The following is an 18186-nucleotide window of genomic DNA, read 5'->3' on the forward strand; positions in this document are numbered from 1 at the left end:
CTTGCTCTTCCATTTTTCACCCCCACTTAGACTGAGCTTGCACCAAGAAGGCCACTTTCATTCTTTATTAATTCTTTCATCCTTTACTAGAGCAAATTGCAAAAACAAAATGGAGCTGTGTGGGAATTATGGTACAGAAAATAGGACAGACCTAGAAAGACTGAAAAAAACAGAGTAAGGCTTTTTTTCTTCTCCTAAAAAGGCCCATGATGCACCAAGACTAGTGAGAAGTTAGGTAACGTCTTAACATTTCACTCCACTAACCTGTCTAGGGTTCATGAACCCAGGTCTACTGTGTCCTAGTGAAGATGAACATCTTCCTGTTTGGTTCGGACGGTAAAGCAGCTGTCCACAAATCACAGGGTCAGCACTTTGATCCCTGAATCCTTCTGTCCACACACCACATTAAACTTGGGCTGGATCCCAAGTGGACAAGGTCATCAGTCATTGCTGTCTCTCAGTGGTTTTGACTGGGATACCATTCATTGGGAAGTTATGAACTCATTAAAGTGGCTCAGTAGGTGACCTTCTATTTTGCAGTGTCTAGCGGCCACATTAAGTATAACACGAGTAGAATTAATGGTTGGTGAAAAAAGTTAAAGGCAGAGATGATCTGTTTAGGGACGAGGTTGGGATGGATGGGTGACTGTTGAAGCATAACCGATAGTAGACGTTTATATCTTAGGATTTTAACCCAAATTACAACCTTTCCCTAAAATTATCTGTGATTGTTTTGTGTCTTGTGTACTTCTTCTTCAAGTACTTCTCCAATTGAAGGTCATTTGTGTTGTGATTCATCATCCACCCCAAACTCCTCCTAAAACCAACTCTGTTGTTCAATAACTGAGTCACCTTTTTCCTTTGCTCGTGGCAAACAGCTATAGCTGCCACAGGTTGTGTAACTGTAACACATTAGTGTTGGTCTGAATCTGCTGGTACTAATGAAACTAATTTTCACAGGAATGTAGTCGAGCTACCACCTTGCGTCACACTGTTTTTGAGAATAGGTCCTGTAGACGGGAGGCGAATTGTAAATTGATTGTCTGAAAAAGTAACGATCCAGTTACCGTAACATTTGACTTCATTATAGTTACATGTTCTTAAATCAAAATTCTTTGGTAGTCAGCTTTGGTGTTTGGTGCTGCGAACAATAAGAGTTATATTACAAAAAGGAAAGGATCCATTGTTAATTTGAATTCCAAGTCTGCTGTTAAATGGTTTTTTTTTTATGCAAAGCTCGATCCTAACATCACACCCTGGATGGGTAAATACACAGGATGTGTGTGTGAAATGTCGTGGGAAACTTTGGACAACATGGGAACTCATGTACAGTCTTGTGCACAGTAATTCCAGCAACTCTTAACCCAGCGTCAACTCAAGTTGAGGTCTAATAAAGCAGAGGAAATGTGTCCACATTAGTATGCAGAGATAGGGGAATGGATTGATTATGTAAATTAGTATTTGTCCTTAATTGTTAAAAGTCTCAACAGGTTTGTCTCATTTTAATTAAAGGAACTAATGCTTTTGAGTTTGAACACTCCCCTGTTTGAATGGATAGTCACTCTTTGCTTACGTGATACTATACATAAACAAATGTTAATCAGAACTATTTGTTCTTACAAATAATGCAAATTTCTGAAAATCCACGAACAGCATAGACATTTTGTAATTTAGTATTGCATTTTAAAAAAGAGTCAAGTTACTGAAAAATGAGAAAACTTGAAATTCCACAGTATTTTTAAGGCTGTACACACCCTCTCCAGGACCAGCAAGTGCAAATAAAGTGTTCACACAGAGGAAATTTGCACATGAAAGCAAACTGACAGAGTTCAGCTTTCTGAGTAGAATGAGGACAATCTTTGTCTCCAGAACGTCTAGTCGTTCCCGATCATATTAAGTGTTTGTCTCTCAGTTTAGTCAGTCGTCAGGTGTCTTCCAGAGACATCTGTAATAGTTGGTGAAAAGAGTTTTTATGTAGGAACTGTCCACTTTGACAGACTTTGCTAGTCTTCAAGTGTGTCCACAGCCCACTGATTGTTGTCTGCATCCAGGTGACTCTCATTTAGCACATTTTCTCTTGTAAACCTCTTAATGTGGATGCTTAGTTTCCATTTAGTCTCCTTCATTAGACTGACTGTAACATTCCACTTTATGCCTGTGTCAGCCATTATCTAACTAAACCATAGCACATTAACAGAGCTTAAATCAGACTTAAATCTCTTAAAAAAGAAAAAAATCCTTTCTGCTCTTTCTCGCACTTGCATCTCATGAAATGTGAACACTTTTCTTATACGACTTTGCTTTGATGTTTTCTCCTTTACTTAGATTTTTGCTGCCTTGTACCTCACTTGTAAGTTGCTTTGGATAAAAGCGTCTGCTAAATGACTAAATGTAAATGTAAATGTAAATTAACAGAGCTTAAGTCTTGTTTAAGCCACACAGCAGATTTAAAGTCAGATGGAGGGTTCTAAGTTCAATGACCCCTTTCGGCCTCGCAGGTGCTCTGTTCGCAAGGGAAAGTCAGTCAACAAGTAGCAGGCGACTCTAGAACACAAATTTGGTTCATGGTGCAATAAACTACAACTACAAGTTCTGGCATCACACTTTTACTGACTTGTGAGTGAATGTTTGGGCCCCTGCAAAAAGTTTCTGAAAAACCTTCTGAAGGCCACTCATATTTGCATGTTTTGCATATTTTCATATATATTTCGCATATATATTTTTTATATTTGTATGTATATTTAAGGCAGCTACAGCCCGTTAAACCTCAAGCAATGCGACTGTGGAACAGCTGGATACACTTGGTTAACATGTCATACATTGGGTGTGACCATCAGCACGATGACTGTTCAGCAGGAGCAACATAAAAGTGTAGCTGCACAGCAACTACAGTAAATAGTGGCTAAAACAGCAAGACGGTGACATAAGAGATAGACGGTAAGCAGCAGCTATCATAACTGAATCAACAAAACAAGCAGAAAGAATCACATAAAATAACAGCTAAGCAGCAGAAAAACTGACAGACTGCACAGGACAGCGAAAATTGCACCACAACATTTTGGTGACATAGACACTAAGGGGCAGTTAAGCTAAAATAGCTAAAACAGCTAAAACAGGAAAACTGCATCATCGCAAAAAGGCAGAATTTTGCATAACATAAAATTGCAACTGCATCATCTGTATATGATCTGCTGCATAAGCTCACATAGCAGCACACAGTACAGTTCAGCCACACCAAAGGGCCACGCAGACCACAAGGGCTGGGACCCTCACCAGGGCCTGTGGCCAGTGCTATTATAGTCCTAATACTGGCTCAAATAAATGAGTGTTTGCAGTTATTCGGCCTAATGCAATAATACAGCAGGTCTCCTGGTCTCAATTTTATATTCACAATTCATATACAATGTCTCACTCTATTTAAAAAGAGGGAATGAGGGGGCCAAAATATTAGAACCACCTCTTAATATAATGCAATCAACTAACCAATATGACCCTAATAATAAACACTTTATTGATTATCACCTTTCTGACAGTTTCAACTTAAAAGAAAGAGAAATAACATTGTAAAAGTAGAATTCATGGCAGTGCTGCTTTATTGAATTGCATAACATAAATAAGAAAAATCACTTCTTTACTTCACCAGGATTGGTAAATTTACATCTAGTAATTTATTTTGACATGTTAATACATTAAAATAGCACTTTTGGACTCTAAGGAAATATTTTTGGAATTCTATGATTAATTGCAGGTCATGTACAACAACTGCTGCCGTAACCTTCCGTTACCATGACAGAAGCATATCAAAACCAGACCAAAGCATAACACGCTTGGTCTGTAGATCTAATCAATGTTGCAGGTGTGGATTTGAGCAAGGCATGAGCCTGTGAAACTCTTTATCAGCTAAATGAACTGCAAAGTAAGGTACAAACATTTAAAAAAGTGGAACCGGCCTTTTTTTTTTTTTTTTTAAATACATGTTCTACATAACGTAAGTCAGTAAAAAGTCAGTTTTACATTATTTAGTTTCTTTAAATATAAAATAATTTTACAACAAAAATAATAATGCAGTGTATTTCCAAAAGTTTCTACAAGGTACAAAAATATAATAGCAAATGCAGCATGTTATAAGCATTTATAAATATTCAAATTTGATGCTGCTTGGAGTATATTTTTATCTTTGTAGTACAGACAAACTGGAACATGCAAAAACCCGTTTAAAAACTCGTAAAACTAGTTTAACTGTTAAACCTTGTTTCTGAAGTACAGTTGGTATAACCATCTGCACTTCCAAACAGGGTGATAGCGTGTTTGTGGTGATGATTGTTTTCTAAAAGCTGTCATTTCTCAGAAATGATCATGCACGGAACAGCTAAAAAAAGCTAGGTGTTAAGTGGTTTCTAATTCTGGATAAACAGCAGAATGACGTGTTGGACATGTCTCAACTGTACAGTAGTACTTAGAAAGACAGAGCTTGTGTTACAGTTAGTATAAGTATTTTAGGAAGAACCCAAGTAAGGAGACGGCAAGAGGAGGCATTAAGAAAAGGGTATTTGTTAATAAAGAAACAGCAGGAGGGGAAAGAACTTACAGAACTAAAGTGAACGAAACAACGACCTAAACACATACAGAGTACACGACAGACTATGACAGCTACACAAACAACGGGCTGCACACACACAAGACTGACACAAGGTAGAGTACATTCAGGGACCACAAAAAACCACAAAACAAGGAGAGACCAAACCATAGACCAAAAACCTTGACAGAGTGCAGACAGGGATCAGGCAGGAAACAAACTTGTGACAAAGGCAGACGGCAGACGGAGGACTGAGGACTGAGGACTGAGGACTGAGGACTGAGGACTGAGGACTGAGGACTGAGAACTGAGAACTGAGGACTGACACACATAACACAAACCAGCAGAGAACAGTGGGGAGAGCAGGGTGTAAAAGAACAGGAGAACAGGTGAAACAGATCAGGACAAAGGAAGGAAGGTAGGAAGGTAAAGACAAACAGACTCAGAAAGAGACACAGGAGGATCAACAAAATAAAAGCCAAAAACAGGAAATAAAGCTAGATAACGTAAACAAGGGGACAGAACTGTGACAGCCTGAGGACTTTTAAAAGAAGAATGGTGGGAAATCACAGTGGCTAGAAACTGTCCACACAGACTAAACGCTGTTACAGCTACCAAAGGTGCATTTATTAAATACTAGCCTGAAGAAGTCGATTATTTTCAGTTTTATATTTTTATGTAATTTAGATTACGTATAAAAATCAGTTTTCACTTTGACTTGTGAAAAAAACAAACACATGTTGCAAACAAATTATGTCACTGCCTATTGCTTTTTGTAAGCAGCAGCTAAAACATGATGCTTGGAGAAACTTAGCCATATGTTTGCTGCTGTAACGGCTTTCTAGCACTTTTACCTGCGTAACTGAGACCTGAAGATTATGTCTGTACTTTGTCTTTACTTTGTCTTTTTGGTTCCTACCGATGGCACATTTTTTAAAGTTTTGCTACGCTCCCTTCGCTGTGTAGTGTAAATTAATTTTAAACCTTGAAATGGAGGCTGTGGTTTTAATTATCTAGTCAACTTGGTATCTTCCATAGCAGACTTTGAAAACTTTTACCCGTCGTTGTACAATCACTTCACAAAAGTAAATATGTTCCAAAAGATGTAACATATATAGTAACTGGTGCTGAACTGAATGTAGAAGCCAACAAATATAATTTTAAGGAAGCTAAATGATTTGACGTGATGCTTTTTGGAGCTCCACCTGGCATTTTGCTTCTAGGAACAGAAGCTTACACTTAGGAACAGTGTTTCATTTAACAAAGATTTACAGAAGAACAACAAAAATTTGCGAACTGTCAGCAACTGGTCTGTTTCCAAGATCATGACCAGAGTTAATATTTCTCTTGTGCTTCTTGCTAATGGGGAGAAGAGGTTTATTAAAACAAAATTCTTGTCAGAAAACCACCAGAATTGTGCAAAGTGATCCACAGAATCAAATGGACTTTGCTCTGAAATCTTTCCAAGCTTTACAGTGATGTCTTTTCCAATGCAATCCCAACATGTGCAATGTGCTTTTCCAATGTTAAATTCCAAATGTATTTCTTTCTTGTGATCTTTTATGTTGTTTTAGCCTTCTCATAAATTTGATGAAATACTTTTCAGTTTAAAAGCCTAACAGTACTGGATGGATTATGCCCTTGATCTGCTGGGAGGCTGGTAATGTAAAACAGTAGTGTGTATTATTGATATTCACTGTAAGTTAATCTAGCTCAACAAATGATAAATGGAAGCAAGTGGATATAATAAGTGACAGTGTTGAAATGGGAATAAATCAGGAAACCGTCTTTTTTTAATGTGTTATATTCAAAAACTGAGGAAAATGGAAAGAGTTAATAATGGACTGTAATCCTGCTTAAATGTGCAGTTGAGGTAAATAAGGGCCCACTTTTCTACACATTCTGGTAAACCACACACAAAAGCAATGCAAAATAAGTCTATATAATACTGATAAATGAGAAAACAAATATGATGATGAGTTAAATTAAACAGTGAATAGATTCTTACAACCGTGTCTGTGACAGTGATGGAGTAGCACACACCCTTGTGATAGAAAAACATTATTCCAGCAGAAGGTTTTGCACGTAGAGCTCCGTGAAAGCAGTGAAATAATCCACTGCTAAGAAGTTTGTGGTTGGACTGATGTCACCAGTGGGTTTTTCTTAAGCTTTTTATCTTCCACCAACCCAAATATCTCCCATCCTTTCACACGATAGCTATGGGGAAATGATGGTTTCCATTCATTCATTGTGGCATAATTCATCTGGAAGGAATGTAGTGTACTTTGCACAAACCGTAATGTGTAGAAGTGATCGTTTCTCTGAAGCAGAGCTGCACTGAAGGCAAATTAACCATGGTGTACATTAAAATCATGAGGGCACATCATTTAAGCACAGTATGACTTCTGATTCTTAACCACGTTTCTCAATAATATGTGGTCACTTTCACCTTTTGTTGAGGAATCAGAACCTGGAAGTTTTTTTAAGTTGTTACCTGTGATTCATCTTTTTTTTGCCACAGTTATCTTCTGTACATATATAGCATGATGCCCAATAAATGTTATCACTATTTAGTATTTTAATACATCAACAGCATGCGTGTACAGAAACATTGTCTTGTTAACAAGCATTACATATATTTAACTTAAAAAGTAACTTAGGTAAAAACAAACATACAAAAAAATACTGAAGGAGGTAGCTATTTTTAATCTTATCACAAATCCTAATTCTCTTGCACAAAAAAATACTACTCTGCAACCATATTGGTTCCCATCAGTCCTGTACAGGATTAGAAACCCACTCACTCTCTAACTGCAGGTTTAAAGTATAAAGTAGCCGTGTCAGCCTGGTAAGATGCTCCACTACCCTGCTGACCATGAAATCACAATCATGGACAGCGACTTACCAATATTAGTTTAACTCAACTCGTGAGGTTACATCTACCTCCAGTGCAGCTCCACACTGTGCCACAAAGGAGTCACACACATTTCTGTAAATCACTGATACAGTAAATTTCTTCCTTAAACAACTGGCGCATTTAAATCACCACACTGCTGTGTCATCAGATGTTAGGTCCTTTACTGTAATGTTCCCTGATGTTGTAGGTCTGATAACAAATGGAAACGTCACACACACCTGGAACCCCAGGGCTACCCCGTTTACCAGGATACCCTGGTGGCCCTGGTTTTCCGGGAATTCCCTGGTTGCCCGGATGGCCGATCCCATCAAAGCCACGAGGACCCTGAATCCCTGCAGTGAGAGGGAAAAACAAAACGAATGGATCCACAAAGATAAAATACAAGCTGTTGCTTGTATTTCTTCCCCATTTCTGGAAAGAAAGCTTCATCCAGTCTGACATGTACTTTCCTTTCTATGAACTTTAAATTGCACATGTTGGCTGATCAACTACTCTTCAACTACTACTACTACTACTACTACTACTACTACTACTACTGTATCTGATCACTTTCTTAGAGAAGTACTGCAGTTTCTATTGCCCTTACAGCTCTCTCACACCACCTACTGAGCTGTCCCTGGAAGTATTCACCAAAACCCCTATAGGTATAAAATACTATATATAAAACAACAAATAGCAAAAATGCACATGTCTGGATGCACACAGCTAAAGTACTGTAGCTGCGAATCACATTGGAAAATTAGGGCTTTTTACAAACCTGGTGGTCCAGGTGGTCCTGCAGGTCCTCTGTAACTTTCTCCTTTGATCCCTTTGAGCCCTTTCGGACCCATGTCACCTAGGGACATAAAATGTCTCCTTTAAAGAATGAAGTTAACGTTTCTATAAACTGGCTGTCAGGTTCAGAGCTGCAAGCAATGTTAAGCCATGTTCCCTCTAAGTCGGCTCTGTCCAGTCCTGTTAAGGTTTTCATAATTCACAATACTGCTTATTACAATGTGGATCTTTTTTAACCAAATCAAGCAAATTGTTGGAGTTTTAGCTACTGTTCATGCTTGTTGAGGACACGTCAACGTCATAACTTTATAAGGAAACACTATAACACTGTAGATTTGTCCACAGGCCATCACAATATGAACATTCAGACAATAGACATAGACAAAAGGCAAAGTCTACAGCTGTACCAGCAGCTTAAAGTTCTTGTTCTAAGTTTAACTTGTCAACACTCTATTTTGGTGTATATGGGAGAGAACTGGTAAAGCATTGAGTCAGGATGCAGAAGGCTGCGGGTTCGGCCCCTAACAGCTACCAAGGGTGTTGATCCTGGTGTTGACCCTGAGCCCGGATTAAAAAAAGGGGGTTGGGGTGGCAGGAAGGGCATCTGGCGTAAACACTCATGCCAAATCAATGTGACGACCCCTGAAGGGAAGAGCCAAAAGCTGCATATGTACAGGGTTTATAAAGTTAAATGTGTTAGCAGATATTTAAATTTTCACTTGATGATGATGTTAGATTACAAGTCAGGGATCAACAAAACTCACTGCAATTCATGTAATTGTATACAGGTATTCTTTATGTAAGGAAGATAAACGCCATGATAATGCACCCAGTATTATTTGAGATGGTACACAAAAGAAACATAGAAGACCTAGTTTGTCTAGGACTACCATGACATTTCTGCGGGATCACAAATGTCATTCAAATTCATCGTCTTGGAACCATGGGTATCTGTATAATCAGTTAACACCATCATCCCCAGAGCCATGCTGCTAGCGGGGCTTTAAAGTCCTTATGCAGTTGCCAGCAGGAAACCCCTTAGTACAGCCACTTCCCAGGATCTGAAAGATTCTCCTGAGGAAAATCAATCCAGATGGCTGAACATAAGAAAAATGCTAATTTATTTCATTTGGTTCCTATAAACATTCCAGCACAGACTGACTCCACGTAGTTGTCATCGATTACAAGCAAAGTTGTGTTTATGCTCTCTAGTGGAACTCTGTAGATAAAGTAGCATTAGTCACAGCCTACAGTGTGGCACAGTGCCTATCAGTGATCAAGAATCATATTACATCAGCCTTTGCTTTAATTTGTCACGTTTATATCTTCCAACCTCAATGCAGATGACATGTATGCTTACTGATAAAAGTCAAGCCTCCAAGTGTAAACATAAAAAACCCTGCTGAAATCATCTGGGTTTCATAGATTTAGCAACGCACCACCAGACACACAGTTATCTAATGTCTATGTAAATTAGATCAGTGCAATTACCTTTACAGTATGTGCTTTTAGAGATTGTGTGCAAAAATATCATTCAGGACATACTGTACATAAAAAATTGTTCATCCCTGCAGTCAGCATTCAGCCTGTTCCCTCAGCTTGACACCTCTAAAGTGGTGTTCTCCCGACCTAATGAGCTGATGTACATAGCGGTGGAGGGGTACAGTTTGGCATCTTTTACACTTGATTAGCCACTCCCTGTCTTAAAGCTGTGATAAATCGCACACACTTCATTGAAATACATTCAGTATTTGTTGTCTTTGCTCTGCTGACTTTCACTGATGTTCACTTGTTTAATGATCTTGTTTTATGAGGTACAGTGAACATTAACACATCCAATTTGTTCGTCATCGACTCTTTTGATTATAATTGTTGGTGAAAGCAACAGTAAATTCTGTCCTTGTTCTTGTTCACGGTTATTTATTGTCTTGTACTCAACACAATTTCAGGTAGTAGATGTGATTCTTAAAAATCGTTAAAAAGCAGTATTGTGGACAGACAGCACAATGCTTTTCTCAGGTGTTGAGTAATCCTTGATATTATTACCTTTAAGTCCTGTGGCACCTTGCATTCCTGGAGGTCCTGGGTAACCAGGAGCACCACTCCTGCCAGGGTAGCCTGGAGTTCCCATGGAGCCTTTGGGTCCAGGTGCTCCTGTCTCACCTGGAGGCCCTTTCATGCTCTGGCAAGGTTCACACCTTGCTGGGGGGGTCAGGGACTGGAGCAGTGCTGGGAGTTGGTCTGGAGGACACAGCCAGAAATTGCTAAGTAATCCAATAGTGTAGTAGATGTTCTGCCAAAATCCCACCGTTAACAGGTTTTGACCACATAATCCTGCAAGTCTGTGTATATTGTGTCATCATAGACATTTTCTGCGAAGTAACAAGGATTATTAGGATTAACCTAGTTAGTGCAAACACAGTTACAGTCAGCTATTCCTACAAATGTTGTGACTCTTTGCACATTTTCTTAGTTAAAAGGGAAGTTGGGTGGCATGAGGAACTGCCATCTCACAAACAGGTGAGCAAGAATCACACTGTAAATGCATATCCTCCTTCCTGAGTCTGTTTGCTCTGCGTTAAGCGTAAAAATGGCTAAAGACTCGTGCACATTCATATCCATGAAGTCATTCATTATTTATTTATTTAATTTCATGACAATAAAGGTCATGTAAGAGGTAACAGTAAAAGTAATCAGTTAGTAATTTCACCACATTATGTTTAATCAGTGTGAATTGATCAGAGGAAGTGTATGACATGTGCACCCCTACATCTGAGACAGCTGGCCTCTCCTCCCTAGTTCTTAGTGACATAAAACAAACAGATACTTACTGCGCAGAACATCAGTGCAGAGCTTCAGAAGATGTTCATCTGAAGGAGGTTTGCCCTGCAACACACAGTTATACTAATGATTTACAGCATCTTTTCAGTGCTCCACTCTTTGTCCTCACACAGCCCACACACACTGAAAGCTGCAGTCCCATTACACCCAAAATCAACTTTCCCCTTCCAGGAAGATTATCATTGACCCCCCCCCCCACCCCACCCTTACATTGATTGTTTGTTCTCTCCATTTGTGGATCTGTAAGATGACAGTGGGAAAATGTTTCACTCACAGGTTTTCCTGGATATCCTGGCTGCCCTGGTTGGCCTGGTAACCCATCCTGGCCAGGAAACCCCCGAGGACCAACAGCACCCATGTGGCCTATGTGGCCCATGTCCCCTTTCTTTCCTTCAGGACCCCTGGGGCCCACATCACCTGTTACACCTTTCTGAATAAGCAGGAGGAAGGAGAGAAAAACAAATTACAGGAAAAAAACATGACTATTTTGCAGTAATTGACCAAATAATGTTGCCTCATACATAAAGATCAATTGAAACTTTGCTTAAACATTTTCTAAACATTGTTTAGCTTGTTGTTTAGCTTGTTTAACTGTGCACAAGCTGATCTGTTGCGATTTAGTTACTTAGTATTTTAAGCTCTTTTTCTAACATTTCCAAAGCAAAAATGTAACTTTGTGTTTATAAGGTACAAAGTTATCTGTGCTGCACTTGCTGCTTGCTTCAATTCATGGCTGTCCAAAAAACACCATTGGCACTGTGTTGGTTGGTGTGTTCAGAGCAAACTCATTATGATAAGTCTCCTGGAATAATAAAATATTGTGCATGAAAAGTATTCCACTTTATCCAAGAGAATAAACTTTAATAGCTGCATAGATCAATTGAGTAAGAGCAAAAATAAGCTGCAGATATTTCCTATCTGCTGTTTAAACACACTGTTATGGGAATATTTCCATTTAGCTAACTTTTGCTCATACTGCAATTAATAAACCCCTACATTCATTTTACAGCTTTAGTTATGAGTTCCATTTTTTTCTGGGGAAGATTCTTAATATACAATGTAATTAACAAATAAATTATTATGTTTTAAAAAAAGTACACATACTTTTGTGTGTCAACTTGAGGAAATAATTAAACATGGTAAAGAACTAGATGTGGAGTATTGTTTTAGGCAAATACTTAGGTATTGAGTTTGTGTAACACTACATCTGAACAAAACCCCACGAACTGTAATGTTTCTTAGAGCACAATTCATTATAGCCAAACCTATGTAACATACCAGTGGTTTCTACAAAGGCATGTTGTAGCCTATACGTCCAAATTAGATAATATCCTACAAATGACACAGCCCTCACACAGCTATGGAATAGATAGTGATTCAACACAGTAGAGTGTTTGATATTTCAGATGTGTGCCCCTTTAGAAAACAGCACTTTTGTGATGCATATTTTTGCCCAGGGGGGCAGATTTCCCCGGGCCTGGAGGTATTGGCTCTGTAAGTCTTCTATTGCAGCCATGCAGACTTGACAGGGCTTCTCACTGCGGTGCAGAATAAGACAGAATGGATTATATCTAATACCGCAAAGTCTAATTCGACAAACCTCTCCTTTCCCTCCCCTGGGTCCCTCTTCGCCCTGATGGAAGACAGAAAGCAGAGCAGGGAAGGGGGGGCAGGAGAGGGAGAAATGGAGAGAGACAGTTAGAAACTTCTGCTTACATATCAAAGGCTGAGACAGTATGTCAGAGGAGCTGTGCTTGCTGCTCTGCATTGCTGATGCAGAACTGCTCTCTGTTCTGTCAAAAGCGGTGGCTTACAAAACATCTTAGATTGGTTATTGTAATGCTTTCTTTAAAGCTTTTTTATAGCTACTTGTTGTAATATGAGAAAACACACATTTCTTGTCCTTATAAAACACCATCCCATTCTGCAGGGCTTTTTTTTGTAAAATTAGGATGTACGTAGGAGGCTCAGGGTGTGTTCTGTTTCCCCTAAAATAATTCCTCTATGACAAGTTGCCTTCAAATTATCACAACAAAGTACTGTTGTTCTTGTTTCCCCATTATTGTGTGTTTGCTGTGTTTTTATTTCTATCCACCCGGTAGCAGAACTTCAGCTTTGTTGAACCTGAGCTGCAAATCATCGTTACACCCACATCGCCACATTACTTACAGGGTGTGTTCTGTTTAAATTGTTTTCTTTCTCACTACGGCTTGTCTTCTCTTATCCACAACTGCAGTGCAGAGATGTATTTATTTTACCCAGTAGGAATTAGGAAGTCTGTCTGAAGACAAAAATATGTCATATTCATTTCAGCGGTGACACACTTGTGATTCAATGCTGATGCATTTAGCCTTGAGAGCATGTCACATGGAAGCTGGGCTGCTCTCAACACTGTGAAATTACAGAGTGTGAACAATAAGCAGCATACTGAGAAACACAATCGTTTTATATATCACAGACAAGACTACACAACGTGATGCAATATGAATCCCAGTGCTCACCCGCCACACACACACACACACATACCTCTGGCTGGATTTAGTGAATAACCCCTGTCTAGAAATATGAAAATGATTTCCTCTGTAATCAATACTTACTGATCGAGTCTTAAATGTTATTCATGTTGTATTCTTCCTTCCGATGTATTAATTAAATTATTGACTTAAAGGAAGAGAATTGTGCATCACATAGCAATTTAAATCATTGTGTTTTTTCATTACCAATTATTGATGATGATGATGATGATGAGGATAATATCAACGTGGATAAACATGCTCAATTAATCATGTCGCTCTGCTGCTCTCACCTTATGTAACCTTATTTTTACCTTGTTGCCATGATCAAACCATTCCTGACTGTCAACTATTTGAAAATATTTTCCATTTAGATGATTGGAATTTCGCCTATTCAACATTAGAAAATGTAATTTTTCCACTTATCTGCTCATACAACAGAAGAGCTTTAAGAGAAGAGAACATATGATGCTGACCTTTGCCTCAAACCTTTGCAACTGGGGAAGATTTTACTGATTGTCCTTGAGTGGAGTTAGGTGCCTTTCCTGTTGGTAGCACTGGTTTTCTATATCAATAATTTATGAAGATTTTATTTTTTCCTCATCATACCAGTCGTGGCTCCTCTTATAAATTCATACTCCATTCAGCTGATCCAGCTCCTGCACACCTGATTTTCATTCGATCAAAAATGCCACAACTGTCTCTTGTTCCCTCATTAATGGAACAGTTTGACATTTTCAGAAATGTTCTTATTCACTTCTTTGGCCAGAGTTTGAAAAGAAAATCAATATCACTGTCATGTCTGCACAGTCAAAACAAAACAGAGCCAGCAGTAAGTTAGCTTAGCACACACACAGATACATTTATCCAGGCTTTGTCCGGAGCTAACAACATAGAGCAGGTTTAAGGATACACTGGTTAGGTACATCTGTTACACTGGTTGTTTTCATGTGGTCATTGGTGCTAGTTAGACCCACCTCTTCAGCTGATCAAGCATGTGGGACAATCCAACAATTTTTTTTTTTTTTTTTGTCCTTTCAGCTTATCCTGTGAGTTCAGGGTCGCCACAGCAGATCATTGTCCGCATGTTGATCTAGCACAGTTGCCCTTCCTGACGCAACCCTCCCCCATTTGGGCCGGGCTTGGACCGGCACTGCACAGCTGGGGAGGAGAATGGGCTGTTGGGGATTCAGTGTCGTGCCCAGAGACACTTTGACATATAGCCAGGGCTGGGGATCGAACCAATGAACACAATTGGTGAGAGAGAGACATCTAATTGCCTTTTCAGTTTTATGAGTCAGTGCAGTACAATTTTACACTGTACCATAATGTCAGAGCCTTTTCCTGATTTTAGAAGAAAAAAATATATAACTGTACACTTTACATATAACCTGTTTTACCGTAAAGAAAAGAACCCATACAGTATGGAACTAACAACATTTTGATTAGTAAATATGTTTTTCATTAGCTGTAACTGATTACAATTACAGTTACTTTGTAATGTAATCCCCAACACAGTGTAGCTAGTCTGAATATGTTATCGCTATTCAGTCACAACAGGACATGTTCACGGAAGATATTTAGACATGTCATGTCAGGAAAAGTGCAGGTCTTCTGCTGCTTTAGTTTTCGGTGTTCTGGTGTTATCACACCATGATGGTTTACTGGGACATGTAAACAGAGCAAAGCAATCATTAAGTATCAACTGTGCTTTCTACATGCTGGTATATAACACATGACATACCATTAATACCTGCTGGGAAAAATTGCAGCAAATAATATGCTATGATGGTTTCCTCAATGTTGCACTCCCCAGGTTAAGGGTCGTCAAGATCATTTGCTATGTGTTAACAATGTAAATATTAGTCAGAGTTAAAATGGTAAATGTTCTGCACCTATAAAGCCTTTTTCTACCTATCGGCACTCAAAGCACTTTACACTGCTTCTTATTCACCCATTCACACTCACAATCACACACACACTCACACACCGATGGGGGAGCTGCTATGCAGCTGGCCAACACTCACCGGGAGCAACTAAGTTGGGGTTCAGTGTCCTGCTCAAGGACACTTAGACATGTGACCGGAGGGGCCGGTCACAACCAACAAGTCCAGGATTGGAGGACGACCCCTCTACCTTCCTGCGCCACAGTCACATTTGCACATGTTTTTCTTTGGCTTCATGAAAAAAATCCACTGACTGCAGTGATCACACTGAACTTAATACATTTTCAGTGAGGTCATACTGTGAAATGTGTCACCACAGAAAGGGTCGGGAAATAGCATAGGATTGTAAACATAAATGGATTTAATAGTACTGTCTTTTGTGCAGTTTGTGCAGTTTTTTGTGTCTTTTTTTGTCAGGTTGTGCACTGCTGTTTACCCTATTCTGTATAGTAATTTGTTTTATCTTTATGCATTTTATACGCTGTCTGATTTTATTCTTGTAAAGCACCTTGTAAAGTCACTGTCAGAGTGGTCTTTTATTGCTGGAGTTAATTATTACCATTTAGTTTGTCATAAAGATTTTACAGTGACTTGCATTAGGAGATTTATCACACTACAGACAGAAAACATAAAAATTATTATAAAAATTCCCCAAGATTTATAAATAGCCACATTGTATGAAGTCTGCCATGACACTGGTTTAGTAATCTTGTATGACACTAAATTAACTGACAAACCCAACTCTGCACGTATCCCGACTAGATGACATCTTATCCAGGAACCAAAGTTCTACACTCAAATTAGCTCTTTGTAAATTCAAAGTGGCCAAGATACTCTTGTCCTTGTGGGGATATTTGTTCCTTGTAAGTGGACACATACAGACACACACGCATTTTAACCCTGAGTCTTTGGGCTGGACCTCGGGAAACACAAGCTTCACTGCCACCCAGTGAACTTTACACTCACAGTCATGCCGGGAGCCCCTGGTTCTCCAGCTCTGCCTCGCTCACCCTGCAAACACATACATCAGGATTAATGGAAGGTTTGTTTGCATACATATTGAAGTGGTCTTGTGCATGTGTGTGAACGGGTGTCTTTGTGTTTGTGTGTGAAAGAGTGAGATTAAACAATTCTGTACCAGTAACGTATATGTGAGTATGGCTTCATTCCCTTTGTGTGTGTGTGTGTGTGTGTGTGTGCGTGTGTGCGTGCGTGTGTGCATGTGTGTGTCAGTGAAGAAAAGGTCATGATTACCACTAGCAGCCAGAGAGGGGATAGGAATTGGCTCGCAGTGACCTTTAACAAACCTGAATTTTTATCTTATGTGTGGCTTTCCAACTGCATCCTGCAGCAGTGTAACAAACTGCTCCTCTTTCTCTGCTCCTCTAGGTTTCATTTCCATTAAAGCACGTACAAGGGGGCGACCAAATCGCAGTATTCATCACATGCTTTGATTGTTCAGTTTGTGACTGATGCTGTGATCAACATGCTAGAAGGAGAGTGTGGTGTTTCCATGATGGGACAGTCAATAATCCAAAAAGCTACGTGATAGTGGTACAATTCCTATAATGCACACATGACGGTTTGTATGCACAGTGAATGTAATGAGTAGTTTGGATTTAATTGGATTGTCACACTAAGCAAAACATTTTGATGCCTTCTCCATCATCCCACACATCCTAATCGCTACTAAATTGCTGATGTAACTCTGTGCAACATTTAAAGTAGCCAACCAAGGAAAACGAAATTACTGAACCATATCGATAGTCTATGTAGTGACTACATCTGCCATGACATTAGAAATGAGATGTTTTGTTCTCCAAGTGTACAGTGCCTATGAAAACTATTCACCCTGAATTTTCCACCTTATCGGTGTGTTTGGAACACGTTTGAACCAATCATGGTCAATTTGATTTAATTTTAAACTAAAATATTAAACTAAAATATGTGATTGCATTAGTTTTCACACTCTTTAACTAACTCATCTAATTCATCACTGGTGCAACCAATTGGTTTTAGAAGTCACACAACTTGTTAAATGGAGAGCACCTGAGTACAGTGAAGGGTTGTAACATTTATACTCCAACCCTGTAGTACTACCTGTATCTGGAAGGTCGAGTTACTGCCGAATCAGACTCCTTACCAAAAACTACACCTTGAAAACACAACACACCAAGCAGCTCTGTGAAAAGATTATTGAAAAGCTCACAACAACTGTGACTTGGGAAGAACCTGGGAAATAATAAAAAAAAAACTTCTGTCTCTAATCTCGTGGCAGCTGAAAATGGACGGGTTTGACTGGACACACACTTTGATTTATTTGCTTTTCACTTTCTGAAGAATAAATGAAAAGAGACCTTTCAGCAAGCAGGACCTGAATTTGCAAAACAGTGAATTTCATCAAATCAGCTCATTCATGATTAATTAATTTTATAGGTTTGTCAGTTGTGAGTCAGGTCAACCTGAATTGTCTAATAGCACCTTGTTAAAATACTTACAAGTGTATAAGGTTTCATATTTTATTACATTTTTACAATTGTTTTTCATTTTTTAACTTGAAGATAGTGGCATGATGGGTCACGCTGATTCTCTGTGATCAAACGACTCTGTGAGCGACAC

The 18186-nt window shown here is 39.1% G+C and overlaps 1 protein-coding gene across 1 annotated transcript in view; it reads right to left on the reverse strand.

Annotated features, from left to right (window-relative positions):
- Positions 1-3656: 3656 nt before the first annotated feature.
- si:dkey-225n22.4 (collagen alpha-1(XXI) chain) overlaps positions 3657-18186 on the reverse strand; it is a 55496-nt gene continuing 40966 nt past the window's right edge. Inside the window, exons 25-31 of the mRNA XM_067486817.1 lie at positions 16534-16578; positions 12709-12741; positions 11383-11538; positions 11099-11153; positions 10314-10508; positions 8251-8328; positions 3657-7825 (exon numbers count right to left, since the gene is read on the reverse strand). Of these exons, the coding sequence (XP_067342918.1) occupies positions 7638-7825; positions 8251-8328; positions 10314-10508; positions 11099-11153; positions 11383-11538; positions 12709-12741; positions 16534-16578 (750 nt within the window). The 3' untranslated portion in view covers positions 3657-7637. The remainder of the gene's footprint in view (positions 7826-8250; positions 8329-10313; positions 10509-11098; positions 11154-11382; positions 11539-12708; positions 12742-16533; positions 16579-18186) is intronic.

The sequence above is a fragment of the Channa argus genome, chromosome 19, assembly GCF_033026475.1.
Source record: "Channa argus isolate prfri chromosome 19, Channa argus male v1.0, whole genome shotgun sequence".
NCBI classification, from domain to species: domain Eukaryota; kingdom Metazoa; phylum Chordata; class Actinopteri; order Anabantiformes; family Channidae; genus Channa; species Channa argus.